Source organism: Coregonus lavaretus, assembly GCF_964263955.1.
Source record: "Coregonus lavaretus genome assembly, chromosome: 22".
Taxonomy (NCBI): Eukaryota; Metazoa; Chordata; class Actinopteri; order Salmoniformes; family Salmonidae; genus Coregonus; species Coregonus lavaretus.
This window is the reverse complement of record NC_140009.1, coordinates 19,763,174-19,781,739: the sequence shown is the minus strand read 5'-3', so window position 1 is coordinate 19,781,739 and position 18,566 is coordinate 19,763,174. Positions and strand designations below refer to the sequence as shown.

The 18,566-nt window shown below is 41.7% G+C and overlaps 1 protein-coding gene across 1 annotated transcript in view; it reads left to right on the top strand.

Annotated features, from left to right (window-relative positions):
- Positions 1–18,357, top strand: part of LOC311150417 (oxysterol-binding protein-related protein 2-like) — a 44,433-nt gene extending 26,076 nt beyond the window's left edge. Inside the window, exons 3-14 of the mRNA XM_084187888.1 lie at positions 5,113–5,236; positions 5,662–5,737; positions 5,912–6,046; positions 6,176–6,273; positions 6,604–6,786; positions 7,765–7,872; positions 11,148–11,237; positions 11,534–11,654; positions 13,600–13,725; positions 13,820–13,943; positions 14,251–14,341; positions 14,477–18,357. Coding sequence (XP_084044014.1) covers positions 5,113–5,236; positions 5,662–5,737; positions 5,912–6,046; positions 6,176–6,273; positions 6,604–6,786; positions 7,765–7,872; positions 11,148–11,237; positions 11,534–11,654; positions 13,600–13,725; positions 13,820–13,943; positions 14,251–14,341; positions 14,477–14,579 — 1,379 coding nt within the window. The 3' untranslated portion in view covers positions 14,580–18,357. The remainder of the gene's footprint in view (positions 1–5,112; positions 5,237–5,661; positions 5,738–5,911; positions 6,047–6,175; positions 6,274–6,603; positions 6,787–7,764; positions 7,873–11,147; positions 11,238–11,533; positions 11,655–13,599; positions 13,726–13,819; positions 13,944–14,250; positions 14,342–14,476) is intronic.
- The last annotated feature ends 209 nt before the right edge of the window (positions 18,358–18,566 follow it).

Here is an 18,566-nt window from a genome sequence, read left to right as displayed (position 1 = left end):
ATCTGCAATTTTCAACCTGTGTACGGGATGACCAGGATGTGAGTGGAAAGTCTACCAAACACGTAATCAGATGGTTATCGTCTACAACAGGGGTGTCAAACGTCCGGCCCACGGGCCGGATCAGGCCCGCAAACGGGTTTAATCCGGCCCGCGAGATGATAAAAAAAAAAAAAAAATAATAATAATTGTAAAGTATAAAAATGCGCTGCAATTTTTCAATAAATAAACTGCTGTTCCAATTGCGTCCACTGGATGGCGCAATAGCAATTGTGTTAAGCAAGCAAACTGTTTATACCGGGGCAGAGCAAGTAGGTCAAGCACGTGCAGCCAATGAGCTACTTTGTTTTGCCCGCGATATTTATTACGGCTTCTACTTTTAACATTATGTGCTTTGGCACCCTTATTGCCCCAATATGTCTCTGTCAAAAAAGAGAAAAGTGGACGCAGAGTGCAGAGTGTTCCAAGAAAAATGGTCATCCTATTTATTCACGGAATTGAATGGGAAAGCTGTATGTTTGGTGTGTTCAGAGCATGTTGCAGTGCTGAAAGAATATAACCTTCGTCGCCACTATGTGAGTCTTCATGCCGACAAATATGACAACTTTCAAGGACAGCGGAGATGAGAGAAGGTGAATGAACTGTTGGCGGGTCTGAAGAAACAGCAGTCTGTGTTTACTCATAGCCGAGACATCAGTGACGCTGCAGTGAAAGCTAGCTACCTCATTGCTAATGAAATAGCAGTGGCTTCAAAACCATTTAGTGAGGGTGAATTTGTAAAAACATGCATGATGAAGGCAGCGGAGATTGTGTGCCCTGAAAAGCGGCAGGCTTTTGCAAATATCAGCCTGACAAGAAACACAGTTGCAGACAGGATTTCCGATCTTTCAGTGGATTTGGACAGCCAGTTGAAGCAAAAAGTAAAGTCATTTATTGCGTTTTCGGTTGCAATTGATGAAAGCACGGACATTACAGATGTTGCACAACTGGCCATTTTCATCCGCGGAGTTGATGACACATTGACCGTCACCGAGGAGTTCGTGGAGTTGGTGCCGATGACAGATACAACGACAGCAGCTGATATTTTTACCGCACTCGTCGGCGCGCTGGACAGGGTCGGAGTGGACTGGTCCCGCGCTGTCAGCCTGGCTACAGATGGTGCGCCCTCAATGATCGGGAAAAAAGCAGGCGTTGTGACAAAGTTCAGAGAGAAAGTGCAATCTGCAAATGGAGGACGTGGTTTTTTGACTTTTCACTGTATTTTGCACCAGGAGGCTTTGTGTTGCAAGTCATTAAAGATGGATAACGTCATGAAGGTGGTCATCCAAACTGTTAATTTCATCCGATCCAGAAGCCTGAATCACCGTCAGTTTGACAGCCTTCTCAGAGAGAAAGACCACATCTATGGCCTGCCATACCACACTGAGGTAAGATGGTTAAGCCGAGGTGCTGTGCTGAGGCGTTTCTTTGATTTACGAGAAGAAATTGAACAGTTCATGGAAGAAAAGGGCAAACCAGTGTTAGAATTTCATTCCGCAGAATGGATGCAGGACCTTGCATTTATGGTGGATGTTACAGAGCACCTGAATAACTTGAACAAACAGCTGCAAGGGCGCAACAAAGTTGTCACGCAGTATTATGACAGCATACATTCTTTCAAGTTGAAGCTGTCATTGTGGGAGACGCAACTTGACGGTGGTGATGCAGCTCACTTCCCCTGTCTGAAAAATGTGTGCGCGACCCAACATGTGGCAGACATGAAGCGGTTCAAAGATAAAATAACGGGACTGTTACGGGAGTTTGAGCAACGCTTTCAGATTTATGTTTATATGTTTTTATGTTGATGTGCTATTGTTTTTAATTGATTTTATTTTATTTGTATATTTAACCTATTCTTGACTCTGTGGTTCTTGCACTTGTTTGGGGAACAGGATTTCATTATTTTTATCTACATTTCTGCCTGAGAAATGACACCCTGATTTAGTTCTGTGATCTGTGAAACAGTTCTGTTAATCACTGAGGCATTGTGTGTTTGTGTGTTCTTTGTCCTCAGAACTTTCAAATAACTTGAGGTGTTTTATGATGAATAGTGATGTTGTGCTTTTGGACACTGTCCTCAGGCTCCAGCTTTATGTTTATATGTTTTTATGTTGATGTGCTATTGTTTTTAATTGTTTTTATTTTATTTGTATATTTAACCTATTCTTGACTCTGTGGTTCTTGCACTTGTTTGGGGAACAGGATTTCATTATTTTTATCTACATTTCTGCCTGAGAAATGACACCCTGATTTAGTTCTGTGATCTGTGAAACAGTTCTGTTAATCACTGAGGCATTGTGTGTTTGTGTGTTCTTTGTCCTCAGAACTTTCAAATAACTTGAGGTGTTTTATGATGAATAGTGATGTTGTGCTTTTGGACACTGTCCTCAGGCTCCAGCTTTATGTTTATATGTTTTTATGTTGATGTGCTATTGTTTTTAATTGTTTTTATTTTATTTGTATATTTAACCTATTCTTGACTCTGTGGTTCTTGCACTTGTTTGGGGAACAGGATTTCATTATTTTTATCTACATTTCTGCCTGAGAAATGACACCCTGATATAGTTCTGTGATCTGTGAAACAGTTCTGTTAATCACTGAGGCATTGTGTGTTTGTGTGTTCTTTGTCCTCAGAACTTTCAAATAACTTGAGGTGTTTTATGATGAATAGTGATGTTGTGCTTTTGGACACTGTCCTCAGGCTCCAGCTTTATGTTTATATGTTTTTATGTTGATGTGCTATTGTTTTTAATTGTTTTTATTTTATTTGTATATTTAACCTATTCTTGACTCTGTGGTTCTTGCACTTGTTTGGGGAACAGGATTTCATTATTTTTATCTACATTTCTGCCTGAGAAATGACACCCTGATATAGTTCTGTGATCTGTGAAACAGTTCTGTTAATCACTGAGGCATTGTGTGTTTGTGTGTTCTTTTTCTTTAGAATTTTCAAATAAACTTGACGTGTTTTATGATTAATAGTGATGTTGTGCTTGTACTATTTTGGACACACTGTCCTCAGGCTCCAGCTTTATGTTGTATGTTGATCGTATTAAAACAAAGAAAACAATCTGAAGTTGTTGTTTTTAAGTTATATACAGTGGGGAAAAAAAGTATTTAGTCAGCCACCAATTGTGCAAGTTCTCCCACTTAAAAAGATGAGAGAGGCCTGTAATTTTCATCATAGGTACACGTCAACTATGACAGACAAATTGAGAAAAAAAAATCCAGAAATTCACATTGTAGGATTTTTTATGAATTTATTTGCAAATTATGGTGGAAAATAAGTATTTGGTCACCTACAAAACAAGCAAGATTTCTGGCTCTCACAGACCTGTAACTTCTTCTTTAAGAGGCTCCTCTGTCCTCCACTCGTTACCTGTATTAATGGCACCTGTTTGAACTTGTTATCAGTATAAAAGACACCTGTCCACAACCTCAAACAGTCACACTCCAAACTCCACTATGGCCAAGACCAAAGAGCTGTCAAAGGACACCAGAAACAAAATTGTAGACCTGCACCAGGCTGGGAAGACTGAATCTGCAATAGGTAAGCAGCTTGGTTTGAAGAAATCAACTGTGGGAGCAATTATTAGGAAATGGAAGACATACAAGACCACTGATAATCTCCCTTGATCTGGGGCTCCACGCAAGATCTCACCCCGTGGGGTCAAAATGATCACAAGAACGGTGAGCAAAAATCCCAGAACCACACGGGGGGACCTAGTGAATGACCTGCAGAGAGCTGGGACCAAAGTAACAAAGCCTACCATCAGTAACACACTACGCCGCCAGGGACTCCAATCCTGCAGTGCCAGACGTGTCCCCTTGCTTAAGCCAGTACATGTCCAGGCCCGTCTGAAGTTTGCTAGAGTGCATTTGGATGATCCAGAAGAGGATTGGGAGAATGTCATATGGTCAGATGAAACCAAAATAGAACTTTTTGGTAAAAACTCAACTCGTCGAGTTTGTAGGACAAAGAATGCTGAGTTGCATCCAAATAACACCATACCTACTGTGAAGCATGGGGGTGGAAACATCATGCTTTGGGGCTGTTTTTCTGCAAAGGGACCAGGACGACTGATCCGTGTAAAGGAAAGAATGAATGGGGCCATGTATCGTGAGATTTTGAGTGAAAACCTCCTTCCATCAGCAAGGGCATTGAAGATGAAACGTGGCTGGGTCTTTCAGCATGACAATGATCCCAAACACACCGCCCGGGCAACGAAGGAGTGGCTTCGTAAGAAGCATTTCAAGGTCCTGGAGTGGCCTAGCCAGTCTCCAGATCTCAACCCCATAGAAAATCTTTGGAGGGAGTTGAAAGTCCGTGTTGCCCAGCGACAGCCCCAAAACATCACTGCTCTAGAGGAGATCTGCATGGAGGAATGGGCCAAAATACCAGTAACAGTGTGTGAAAACCTTGTGAAGACTTACAGAAAACGTTTGACCTGTGTCATTGCCAACAAAGGGTATATAACAAAATATTGAGAAACTTTTGTTATTGACCAAATACTTATTTTCCACCATAATTTGCAAATAAATTCATTAAAAATCCTACAATGTGATTTTCTGGATTTTTTTCTTCTCATTTTGTCTGTCATAGTTGATGTGTACCTATGATGAAAATTACAGGCCTCTCTCATCTTTTTAAGTGGGAGAACTTGCACAATTGGTGGCTGACTAAATACTTTTTTTCCCCACTGTATACCATGATTTTTCCGGTCCGGCCCACTTGGGAATAGATTTTCCTCCATGTGGCCCCTGAGCTAAAATGAGTTTGACACCCCTGGTCTACAACATCACTATGTCATCAGAGGGTTGATTACCTAGACGCTAGCAAGCCAGCGAGACAAGTTAAAATATCAAAAATAGAGCTAGATAAAGCCAGAAGAATAATATACTTGTTGAACATAGCCATCAGTCTTGCGTGTTTTCATGGTAATCACTCACTCACTGTTAAGTTTGTCAATGTCCCGACATCAGTGTTAGCTATCCTGCTACCGATGCACGTGCAGCACTCTAACTGGCTCTCTAGCCTTTCCCTAATTTGTGTGTGTGTGTGTTTGTCTGTATTAGGCTTGGACTCTGATGAGTCGTATGAAGGCATGTCAGAGGCCAGTTTTAAAGATGCCGTGGTGTACGACGGCACCCAGAGGAACAATGGTTCCTTGCCACAGGGGAATGGAATCAGGAAGCACAGGTACGCTAAGATTCCTGCTGTGTCCTCCACTCCGGGTCCTCTCTTTTTCTCTCCGTCCATTTCTTTCGCTTGTCGGTCTCTCTCGCACTCTCTTTCTCACACTATCGTAATCTGTCTCTTTCTGACTGCTCTTTCTCTCTGTTGTTCGCTCTCTCTCTCTTTCCCTCTACTGCCCCCCATCCCTTTCTCCCACATTCTTAATAGCTTTAACCCCGCAAGAATACTGGCCAGTCCACATGCTCCATTTATCTCTTACCCAGTCTGTCAGTCAGTATATGATAACACCGAACAGGTCAGCCTCTACAATCACATACTGTAGTAGTGATAGTCATCATAGTGATACTCACCTTCTCTGATTCTCTACAAGACACTAATATGTTGTCTCTGTGTGTTTTGTCTTTCTGTCTTATCCTTACATCTTTCAGGACAACGCTACCCACCCCAATGTTCTCCAGAAACAACTTCAGTGTGTGGGGCATTCTGAAGAAATGCATTGGACTGGTAAGGGCTACGGACCATATCTAAAGAATCACTTCATGATCACAAATCTATTTTTAGACCATGACATTCTCTGTCTCTACGCTAAAGAGTTTGAATTCATCCCACTTGTGTGAAGGTATTTTACATTCTAATCTTGCTTCTTTTCTGTGCGTGTGTGTGCGCGCACATGTGTAGGAGCTGTCCAAGATCACCATGCCCATTGTGTTCAATGAGCCCCTGAGCTTCCTCCAGCGGATCACTGAGTACATGGAGCACACATACCTCATCAACAAAGCCTGCTCGCTGTCCGACTCCATAGAGCGCATGCAGGTGAGAGCACACATACACACCGTAACAACAAAAGTCGCTTCCGATAACCCAGTTGGATGACTAAACAGTAACTGTGTGTGTGAGAGCCAGTGAATCCTGTGGCTGACTCCTCCCCTCCTGTCTTCCCAGGCGGTAGCTGCTTTTGCTGTGTCGGCCGTAGCATCACAGTGGGACAGAACTGGAAAGCCCTTCAACCCTCTGCTAGGAGAGACCTACGAGCTGACACGGTGAGGGGACAGGACTGCAACACTCCCATACAAAGTTGCATAGAGAGGTGTTGTAAAAAACTGTCTAGCTCTGGACTGTTCCTCCATGTCTCTGACTAGACTGCACACTGTATTGGCCTTTAAGCCTTTAATAGGACATCTTTACCTGCTTCCACCCATGAATTTAACAATAACACTGTTATGTTCCTCTGTTGACCTTATTTTCAATATGCTATGATAACAATCTGTGTCTCTTTTTTCCTCCTTCTGTCCTGCCTCTAATCTCCCCCCCCCCCCCCCCCCATCTCTCTTTTCTCTCTTTTCTCTCTCTCTCTTTTCTCTCTCCCCCAGAGAGGACCAGGGCTACAGGCTGATCTCGGAGCAGGTCAGCCACCACCCCCCCGTCAGTGCCTTCCACGCTGAGAGCCTAGTCGGGGACTTCGTCTTCCACGGCTCCATCTACCCCAAACTCAAGTTCTGGGGCAAGAGTGTGGAGGCCGAGCCCAAGGGAACCATCACACTAGAACTCCTCAAGTGAGTCAAATCAATCCAATCAAATGTTATTTGTCACATGCACCGAATACAACAGGTGTAGACTTTACCGTGAAATGCTTATTTACGTGCCCTTTCTCAACAATGCAGAGTTAAAAAGTACAATTTTTTCCCCTTCTCACAAATAAGAAAATAAAATAAAAATAATAAGGATACAGTACCAGTCAAAAGTTTTAGAACACCTACTCATTCCAGGATCTTTCTTTATTTTTACTATTTTCTACATTGTAGAATAATAGCGAAGACATCAAAACTATGAAATAATACATGTAGTAACCAAAAGTGTTAAACAAATCTTTGCCTTGATGACAGCTTTGCACACTCTTGGCATTCTCTCAACCAGCTTCATGAGGTAGTCACCTGGATTGCATTTAAATTAACAGGTAGCAAAGGGTGGCTACTTTGAAGAATCTAAAATCTATAATATATTTTGATTTGTTTAACACTTTTTTTGGTTAATACATGATTCCATATGTGTTATTCCATAGATTTGATGTCTTCACTATTATTCTACAATGTAGAAAATAGTAAAAATAAAGAAAAATCCTGGAATGAGTAGGTGTGTCCAAACTTTTGACTGGTACTGTATATACAAGGACTACCGGTACCGAGTGAATGTGCAGGGGTACGAGGTAGTTGAGGTAATATGTACATGTACCTGTAGGTATGGGTAAAAGTGACTAGGCAATCAGGATAGATAATAAACCGAGTAGGAACAGCGTAAGTGAAGTGTGAACGTGTCTGTGTGTGTGTGTGTGTGGCGTCAATATGCATGTGTCTGTTTTGTTTGTGTGTGTGTGTGTGTGTGTGTTGGAGTGTCAGTGTAGTATGTGTGGGTAGAGTCCAGTGAGTGTGCATAGAGCCAATGCAAATAGTCCGGATAGCCATTTGATTAACTGTTCAGCAAACGTGTGTGTGAGAATCCATTGTGTCTATGTTTACTCCCCTTCTCCTCCCCAGGCACGGTGAGGTCTATACATGGACCAACCCTTTCTGCTGTGTACACAATGTCATCCTGGGTAAACTGTGGATTGAGCAGTATGGCACTGTGGAGATCCTCAACCACAGGTGAATATAGGAATGGCTATTTTGTTTACCTTAATTTACCTTCAATACTTTGTTTGGAAGCATACAAATGTGTATACAGTGTATTCGGCAAGTATTCAGACCCCTTAAATTTTTTTCACATTTTGTTACGTTACAGCCTTATTCTAAAATGGATTCAATAGTTTTTTCCCCTCATCACTCTACACACAATACCCCATAATGACAAAGCGAAAACAGGTTTTTAGAAATGTTTGCAAATGTATTAACAATAAAAAGAGACATACCTTATTTACATAAGTATTCAGACCCTTTGCTATGAGACTCGAAATTGAGCTTAGGTGCGTCCTGTTTCCATTTATCATCTTTGAGATGTTTCTACAACTTGATTGGAGTCCACCTGTGGTAAATTCAATTGATTGGACATGATTTGGAAGGCACACGTCAGTCAATATAAGGTCCCACAGTTGACAGTGCTTGTCAGAGCAAAAACCAAGCCATGAGGTCGAAGGAATTGTCCATAGAGCTCCGAGACAGGATTGTGTCGAGGCACAGATCTGGGGAAGGGTAACAAAACATTTCTGCAGCATTGAAGGTCCCGAAGAACACAGTTGCCTCCATCATTCTTAAATGGAAGAAGTTTGGAACCACAAAGACTCTTCCTAGAGCTGGCCGTCCGGCCAAACTGAGCAATCGGGGGAGAAGGGCCTTGGTCAGGGAGGTGACCAAGAACCCGATGGTCACTCTGACAGAGCTCCAGAGTTCCTCTGTGGAGATGGGAGAACCTTCCAGAAGGACAACCGTCTCTGCAGCACTCCACCAATCAGGCCTTTATGGTAGAGTGGCCAAGACGGAAGCCACTCCTCAGTAAAAGGCACATGACCAGCCCGCTTGGAGTTTGCCAAAAGGCACCTAAAGACTCTCAGACCATGAGAAACAAGATTCTCTGGTCTGATTAAACCAAGATTGAACTCTTTGGCCTGAATGCCAAGCGTCACATCTGGAGGAAACCTGGCACCATCCCTACGGTGAAGCATGGTGGTGGCAGCATCATCCTGTGGGGATGTTTTTCAGCAGCAGGGACTGGGAGACTAGTCAGGATCGGGGGAAAGATGAACGGAGCAAAGTACAGAGAGATCCTTGATGAAAACCTGCTCCAGAGCGCTCAGGACCTCAGACTGCAGCAAAGGTTCACCTTCCAACAGGACAACGACCCTAAGTACACAACCAATTAGGGGTGTAACGATTCGTTTTAACAACGATTCGATTTGTATCACGATTCGTGGTTGTCGATACGATTCAAGGACGATATTGGTTCATTTAGAACGATACGATCCGAAACGATTCAGTGACTTGAAATCGATTCAGTAACCTTTTAGCCAAAAATTCTACCAGTGTGACTGAAATAAATACCTGGATACTGGACAGTGCAGGTGAAGTTTCCTAGATTCCTGTTTCTTGTAAGGACCGCAATGGTGGCTTGATAATTTCTCGCTCGTCGGCTTCTCCTCTGTCGTCCGCCATGCTATGTTTTGTTGTCGTTGCGCCTTTGCGCTGCTGCTGGCGCGGGGCGATGACGTCACGGATAGGCAGACTGAATCGAGTAATGTTTAAAGCCTTTATCATTAAAAGTGCTAAGAAAAAACATCCATATAAAGTCTGACGTGCTTAAATCCAATGGGTTATTTCCTAGTATCGATACAATCGATTTATTACATTTTAAAACGATGTTAGATTGATATATGTTGTCCAAAAGGCCAACTCGCCGAGCACAGATCGATGTAGTTGGATCATAGGAATATAAATCGATACATCGATGTAGTAGATGGATCGTTACACCCCTACAACCAATACAACGAAGGAGTGGCTTCGGGACTAGTCTCTGAATGTCCTTGATTGGCCCAGCCAGAGCCCGGACTTGAACCCAATCGAACATCTCTGGAGAGACCTTTAAAATAGCTGTGCTGCAACGCTCCCCATCCAACCTGACAGAGCTTGAGAGTATCTGCAGAGAGGAATGGGAGAAACTCCCCAAATACAGGTGTGCCAAGCTTATAGCGTCATACCCAAGAAGACTCGAGGCTGTAATCACTGCCAAAGGTGCTTCAACAAAGTACTGAGTAAAAGTTCTGAATACTTATGTAAATGTTACATTTTCAGTTTTGTGTTTTTCATAAATTTGCAACAATTTCCAAAAAAATGTTTTTGCTTCGTCATTATAGGGTATTGTGTGTAGATTGATGAGGGAAAAAAACAATTTAATCAATTTTAGAATAAAGCTTTAACGTAACAAAATGTGGAAAAAGTCAAGGGGTCTGAATACTTTCTGAATGCACCACTTTCAGCAGAACAGACACGGGAAAATCCTAACTTCCACTTTAACAAAATGTTCACTTAATTATGCATTGATGGGTTAAGTCTTGTTCACACTGGCAGTTTGAAGTGACTCAGATCCAATTTTTTTGTGTTTCCGATTTGAATATGATCTTTTTCCTGTAGTCTGGACAGCCAAGAAGTTCATGGAATCAGATATTCTCAAGTCAGATTCAGATCACATTCACAGGTGATTTGAAATCAGATACATGGCCATGTGACTTGGCCATGTGACTTGTCTGAACAGTGAAATCTGATTTATTTGCCCTCAAGTGTTTTTTAGACTTATTTGGCATATCTTGTTACTTGCTAGCTACTCTGTTGACAGTTTGACAAGAACATGACGTGGTAGCTAACTAGCTTGTTAATTGTTTACAAACAAATGAGTGAATATGATAGCAAGCTGAACAGCTAGCTAGTTAGTTGACTCTTGTGGTTAGCCAAAAAGGACTCGTTTTGAAGTTGAAAGTTGGATCGTCTTATCCTTTGAGGCTTAAAAAAGTGTTCATACAGTCAAACAGTCAAAGCTACTGGGAAACGTCTATGGCAGGCATTGTTGTCACTTTCGCTTGCTACACAAGAACTTCTGAGCAAGAGGAAGCATGAGAACCACTGCACACACACCCCTGTCATTACCATGACAACTACCATAGCCATGTCAGCAAATGACTACAGTCTGAGCGCACGCAAATCCGATTTGGTCACTTGTAACTTGCTGTTTGGACAGTTAGTATTCCAAAACGGATTTGAAAAACAAAACTGATTTGAGCGTTAAGGACTGCATTGTCAACGAAGCTTAAGTGAAAATGTGACTTTTGTGGTAGTTAAGATTCGCCCCTAAAGACAGTAGTTGAGCTATAATGGTCTGGGAATGTATGGTTATTTCTTTTCTCCTCATTCTTCTCGTCTCTGTCTGTCCTGAGCAGGACTGGAGATAAGTGTGTGCTGAACTTCAAGTCATGTGGCATGTTTGGGAAGGAGCTGCACAAAGTGGAGGGCTACATTCAGGATAAGAGGTACAGAATGTGGAAGTATTGGCACTCTGATACACCACCTATGGCTTACTTCTCTGGTCCTGATTTCACTGGTCCAGTTTTAAGTGTTTTGGTGACATTTTTGGTGACACACTGCAATAACTTTTTACAATGGAAAGCATAATCTGTGTTTTTATTGGACGGAGTTTAACCTTTTATTGCAGTGGGCTAAATCAGGGTCACACAGAGTGTGACACACAATGATAACACGCCGTAATTCTCTGTCGGTGCTGCAGTATTTGGCTGCTGATGTCTCCACCCCTCTCTGTCCCTGGCAGTAAAAAGAAGCATTGTGTGATCTATGGGAAGTGGACTGAGTGCATGTGGAGCGTGGACCCCCAGACATACGAGGCCAACAAGAAGGCTGAGAAGAAGGGAGAGACTAAGAAGAAGAGTCAGGTAAGTGAGTCTCACAACATGGATGTCCTTTTGAAGAGTAACGTTATTTTTAAAGTAGATTGGGCCTTGTACAGTCGTGGTCGAAGGTTTTGAGAATGACACACATACTAATTTTCACAAAGTCTACTGCCTCAGTTTTGATGATGGCAATTTGCATATACTCCAGAATGTCATGAAGAGGGATCAGATGAATTGCAATTAATTGCAAAGTCCCTCTGCCATGAAAATGAACTTAATCCCAAAAAAACAATTTCCACTGCATTTCAGCCCTGCCACAAAAGAACCAGCTGCCATCATGTCAGTGATTCTCTCGTTAACACAGGTGAGAGTGTTGACGAGGACAAGGCTGGAGATCACTCTATCATGCTGATTGAGTTAGAATAACAGACTGGAAGCTTTAAAAGGAGGGTGGTGCTTGAAATCATTGTTCTTCCTCTGTTAACCATGGTTACCTGCAAGGAAACACGTGCCGTCATCATTGCTTTGCACAAAAAGGGCTTCACAGGCAAGGATATTGCTGCTAGTAAGATTGCACCTAAATCAACCATTTATCGGATCATCAAGAACTTCAAGGAGAGAGGTTCAATTGTTGTGAAGAAGGCGTCAGGGCACCCAAGAAAGTCCAGCAAGCACCAGGACCGTCTCCTAAAGTTGATTCAGCTGCGGGGCACCACCAATGCAGAGCTTGCTCAGGAATGGCAGCAGGCAGGTGTGAGTGTATTTGCACGCACAGTGAGGCGAATACTTTTGGAGGATGGCCTGGTGTCAAGAAGGGCAGCAAAGAAGCCACTTCTCTCCAGGAAAAACATCAGGGACAGACTGATATTGTGCAAAAGGTACAGGGATTGGATTGCTGAGGACTGGGGTAAAGTCATTTTCTCTGATGAATCCCCTTTCCGATTGTTTGGGGCATCCGGAAAACACCTTGTCCGGAGAAGACAAGGTGAGCGCTACCATCAGTCCTGTGTCATGCCAACAGTAAAGCATTCTGAGACCATTCATGTGTGGGGTTGCTTCTCAGCCAAGCGAGTGGGCTCACTCACAATTTTGCCTCAGAGAGCAACTTCTCCCAACCATCCAAGAACAGTTTGGTGACGACCAATGCCTTTTCCAGCATGATGGAGCACCTTGCCATAAGGCAAAAGTGATAACGAAGTGGCTCGGGGAACAAAATATCAAAACTTTGGGTCCATGGCCAGGAAACTCCCCAGACCTTAATCCCATTGAGAACTTGTGGTCGATCCTCAAGAGGCGGGTGGACAAACAAAAACCCACAAATTCTGACAAACTCCAAGCATTGATTATGCAAGAATGGGCTGCCATCAGTCAGGATGTGGCCCAGAAGTTAATTGACAGCATGCCAGGGCGGATTGCAGATGTCTTGAAAAAGAAGGGTCAACACTGCAAATATTGACTCTTTGCATAAACTTAATGTAATTGTCAATAAAAGCCTTTTGACACTTATGGAATGCTTGTAATTATACTTCAGTATACTATAGTAACTTTGTGAAGACCAATACTTGTCATTCTCAAAACTTTTGACCACGACTGTAGTGTACATATTGTGTTTTTTAATGTTTGTTGACTCATTGTAATACAACATTGACTTCTCTTGATAACTGTCCTCTGATTTTGATTTCCTGATGATTCTGGCAGCATGCCATCACATAATGTCAAGGTAAAAACGAGACAAGTAGTCTCGGTCTCTGTAGTAGTCTGTAGCTTGTATGTTATTACTATGTGTAGTGAACCTGTGAGAACATTATAGTGTACGTTCATTTCATAGTACAGTATTCTGTATGTAGTAGATATGGTATATTCATGGTACATGAAGTAGACTAATCCCTTGCTGAAGTCATTTCTGATGTTATTGCTTTATTCAGAAGGAAAATACACATATTTTATTAGATTTTGTAAGCAGTGCTATTTTTGTGTGTGTGTGCAGGAGGAGCCTGAGGGGGCAGACAACGATGATGCAGATGACATGCCTGAGGTCCAGGAGACAGTAGCTATGATCCCTGGCAGCACCCTGCTGTGGAGGATATCATCACGACCCCAACACTCTGCTAAGGTAACACACAAACACAGCTTAGCGTATACCCAACAGCATACACACATACACTCATACATTTTGGCATTCATTCTGTATAATATTGTTTTTACAGATGTATAACTTCACTAACTTTGCCATGTCGCTGAATGAGTTGGAGCCTGGCATGCAAGACCGCCTGGCCCCCACAGACTGCCGCCTGCGGCCCGACATCAGAGCCATGGAGAACGGAGACATGGGTAATGAAGTTTTATCTATTACATCCCCACAGCCTACATGATGCTGCCCTCTACCGTTCCTTTGGGGTGATGCATTCACATTTCCTTTTTGTGTTCAGGTTCCATTGTTGTTTTTTTGAGGGGGGTTAAGTATGTCAGTGCTTGCCACATATCCACACAGCCAAATTATTAGAGGCTGGTTTATTGAAACTAGTGTTAGGGTTGTGTATCAGCTTCTAACTACAGAAGAATACAGTGGTCAGGAGGACCATGAATATGCCCCAATACCCAATAGGTCATATAAGATCCACTGTTCTTGTATGTGCAGATGAAGCAAGTCGAGAGAAAGAGAGGCTGGAGGAGAAACAGAGGTCGGCACGGAAAGACCGTTCCAAGGACAAGGAGGAATGGTCCACTAGGTGACAACTGAGCGTCCTCGCATTTGAAGATTTTTAAAATTTTTGTAAAGTACTTGCAGAACAAAAAGGTCTACGGTGGTATATCTTTGAAAGTAAAACATAATAACCATAATCGTGTCTTATCGTGTCTTCCAGATGGTTCCAGTCAGGCACAAACCCCTACACGTCATCCCAGGACTGGCTCTACACAGGGGGCTACTTCGATAGGAATTACTCTGACCTCCCTGTTATCTACTGATCCAGGTGTGCTCCATGGGAACACCCCCCAACATCCACTCAGCCTCCCTTACACTCCTGCCAGTCCGCTGACACTCCTGTCCTAAGCACCACACAGTCTCCCATTGGAACTCTGAAGTGGCGATAGCCTCTCCTTGTATAACACATGCATCTATGTGTTGTTAGCACAACCCTCCCCCGTCTTCTAACAGTTATGGAACAAACAGTCAAGGTGAAATCAGGGATGTGATGCTCCTTTGATCATTGGTTTGGAGATTCTTTGGGACATGTTGGAGGCATCAAAGGTGAAAGCAGAAAGGAACAGAAACGGAGTCTGGAGGAGACTGTGTTTTGTTCCTGAACAGGAGTGCTTTGTGGGTACCCCTCCCCTTACTCCCTATCAGACCTGGGTCGAATACCTATTTGAAATATTTGAAATATTTTAGTTTGATGTAACTTGCTTGGCATGGCGAGTTTGCACTTTTGGGACTATTCCATTGGTCCCATTGCACCTGACAAGCTAAACCAAGCGCACATGGAGTATTCCAACCAGGTCTGCATGTCCCCTATACAGTGGTGGAAAAAGTACCCAATTGTCATACTTGAGTTAAAGTAAAGATACCTTAATAGAAAATGACTCAAGTAAAAGTCACCCAGTAACATACTACTTGAGTGAAAGTAAAAGTATTTGTTTTAAAATATACTTAAGTATCAAAGGTAAATGTAATTGCTAAAATATACTTAAGTATCAAAAGTAAAAGTATAAATAATTTCAAATTCCTTATTTTAAGCAAATCAGATGACACCATTTGATTTTTTAAATTACAGGTAGCCAGGGGCACACTCCAACACTCAGACATAATTTACAGATAGCCAGGGGCACACTCCAACACTCAGACATCATTTACAGATAGCCAGGGGCACACTCCAACACTCAGACATTATTTACAGATAGCCAGGGGCACACTCCAACACTCAGACATCAGTTACAGGTAGCCAGGGGCACACTCCAACACTCAGACATCATTTACAGGTAGCCAGGAGCAACCTCCAACACTCAGACATCATTTACAGGTAGCCAGGGGCACACTCCAACAATCAGACATCATTTACAGATAGCCAGGGGCACACTCCAACACTCAGACATCATTTACAAACAAAGTGTTTGGGTTTAGTGAGTCCGCCAGATCAGAGACAGTAGGGATGACCAGGGATGTTCTCTTGATAAGTGTGTGAATTGGACCATTTTCCTGTCATTCAAAATGTAATAAGTACTTTCGGGTGTCAGGGAAAATGTATGGAGTAAAAAGTACATCATTTTCTTTAGGAATGTAGTAAAAGTTGAAACAAATATAAATAGTAAAGTACAGATACCCCAAAAAACTACTTAAGTAGTACTTTAAAGTATTTTTACTTAAGTACTTTACATCACTGCCCCTATATACATCCAGAGGTCGAGCTTCTCATCACTACCTGTAATGTAATTTATATGTGTAGATAAGAATAAGAGGAATGACCATTTGACCATTTGCCAATCACACACATGTATCTATACACGTTGGCCAGTGCTCAGTCTGTGAATACAGCCCGTCAGTCAGTCAGCCATTCTCCCATCACAAAATATCCCTTTGTTACTCTGCTGCATGGCTATTGGCTAGCTAGCTAACAGCGTTAGCGTCCCCTAGCTCTGTGGCAGTGGCCTACAGTACATTCAGCTGCCACTGTTTACCTAGTTAGTCAACTTAGTGTTAAAGTAATCATGAGTCATGAAAATAACAATTGCGGTTAATAAGATTATAAGAAGAGTAATTTGTCTGTTTGCAAGTGTGTATGAATGACTAATGATTTGTACAGAATCTAAAGCCATATGGTTCCTTTTAACTACAGGTATGACTGGCGAGGGTGGTTTGCTGTTCAGTCATTGGCTATGATTAAATTAATTGATAATTGTAACCTCAAGGACTAAATAATAGTTATCACTAGAGCTTGATAAAGCATGTAAATACCTACTTTATAAAATATAGCTAGCTAATCACCGTAAAACTGGCCTACCAGCTCAAAGTGAATTTGGAATTGATGGAATTATAACCGATATACAGTGAAGTCATTGTATAATATTATCAGCTTCCCTTGTAAGCATATTGTTGCCTTCCTTGTGTTAGGAGCTCTGTAGCTTTAAACCACACTCACATCACCAATCTCTTTCATAATGGTCAGCCATTATGTGTAAGTTGTTATTTATAAAAGACTGGCATTAAATCATTTTTAAACAGAAATATAATATATTTTTGGGGATTAATGTGCAGTTAATTGTACTGCGGTAAACATTACATTACATTGAAGCCTTGTAGATTAAGCCTACATGCATGAATCAAAGTGTAAACCAATGTGCTTCTGCTCTGTAGGTCTTTAAAAGCAGCAAACTTTAGTGTCTGTTTAGTAAAACATGCCATGTTGACCATTGGGAATACTCTTCATGGGAATCCAAACAGAATCTCTTGAAGTGAAACAATAGTGAAACGTAGGGGGATTCAGTTTGGTTTCCCAGGATCCACTTTATTCCCTGCACTACAAACTGGCCTACTCTCCTGAACCACACTGCATTTGAAATGACCGCCAAAATCTATACAACCAACCAATAGCTCTGAGTGTCTCTGCGTACTTTAGTTTTGTCACCGGCAGCCAAACCGACATTTAGATGACTGTATTGGCAGCTTATTTGACTGTAGATGAACCCATCTCATAAGTGATTGTTTGAAATTGGTCTGTGGATCACCATGGTAGTCTGTTTTATAAAGTATTATAAAGATGAATTTACAGTTTAGAGCAATTTGATCTTGACTGAATATTGCTATCACAAATGTCTTCGTTTTTGTGGAATTGCTGGGGGTTGGAGAAATGGGTAACACAATGTGGCAAAAAGACATGACAAACCAAGAAGCATTTGATCATGTCCTATCTTGATTGATTGTTTTTTCCATGGTTATACTAGTGCCTACATTTTTAAGGCTTAGATTCAATCAGATCAAGCATTAACCGGCGATAGCAGACACCCACATAGCTGATGTTTTGGTGGTGTCTGAGGTGTAACTGGGTTGGTGCCATCAAATCGGTGAGCAGCTGCTCTTGATCATTGTCATGAAGCCACATGTCCCACTCGCGTTAGAAGTTCAGAAGGAGAAAGTGTAGGCTATATAGAAATAATGACACTCAAATTGAAAATTATTAAACAAAAAAAATAAAAATGTCAGTAAGCCTAATGGAGGTGTAGGTTATATCTCACATTCCAGTGTTTTAACTTGTAAACAAGGCTGCATGAGATTTCTCTTAATGTGACTCCGTGCAGCCAATGGCAAAGTCCACCAGGAGCCACTTGGGGATTTGACAGCTCTTACGCAGTTCTACCTCCAACACTGCCAAAACAACCACCATGCGGATGTCTGCTATAACGGATCTGATTGAATAGAGCCCTCAGTAAACTGATTTTCTAATTCCTTTTTTTTTTTTTTTTTCTGTATTTCATTTAATATTTAAGATGTTTTTAGGTTTATCAGTCAAATGTTTTTGACATTTGTTTTTCTAACCCATCTCTCTATGTAGTACTTTATTATTGTCAGTAACACTTTGAAATGTTTAGGTCTCAGCAGAAGTGTCTTTTCACCATATGTACAGGAAATGTATGCAAAACTGATCACACTGCTTCTGGTTATATCCACACACTTCATCACTGTTTCATCAAATGCTAATTTCTTAACTAGCATCTTAAGACTAATGTACCAACATTAAAAAAGTAGATTTTATCTTGTGTTGTGTGTTGTTTATTTGTATAATAGCTTATGTAAGTTGCGTTTTTAACATTTTGAAAATCCTCTTGACTGTATGTAAATATATGTTCTTATGCCCTGTGTCTCACAGAGATGTTTAGTACAGTAGAATCACAAGCCAGTAGCATATTATTTTGTGCAATTGATTTATTTTTCTAGTATTTAAACAAACCTTTTGGGATAAC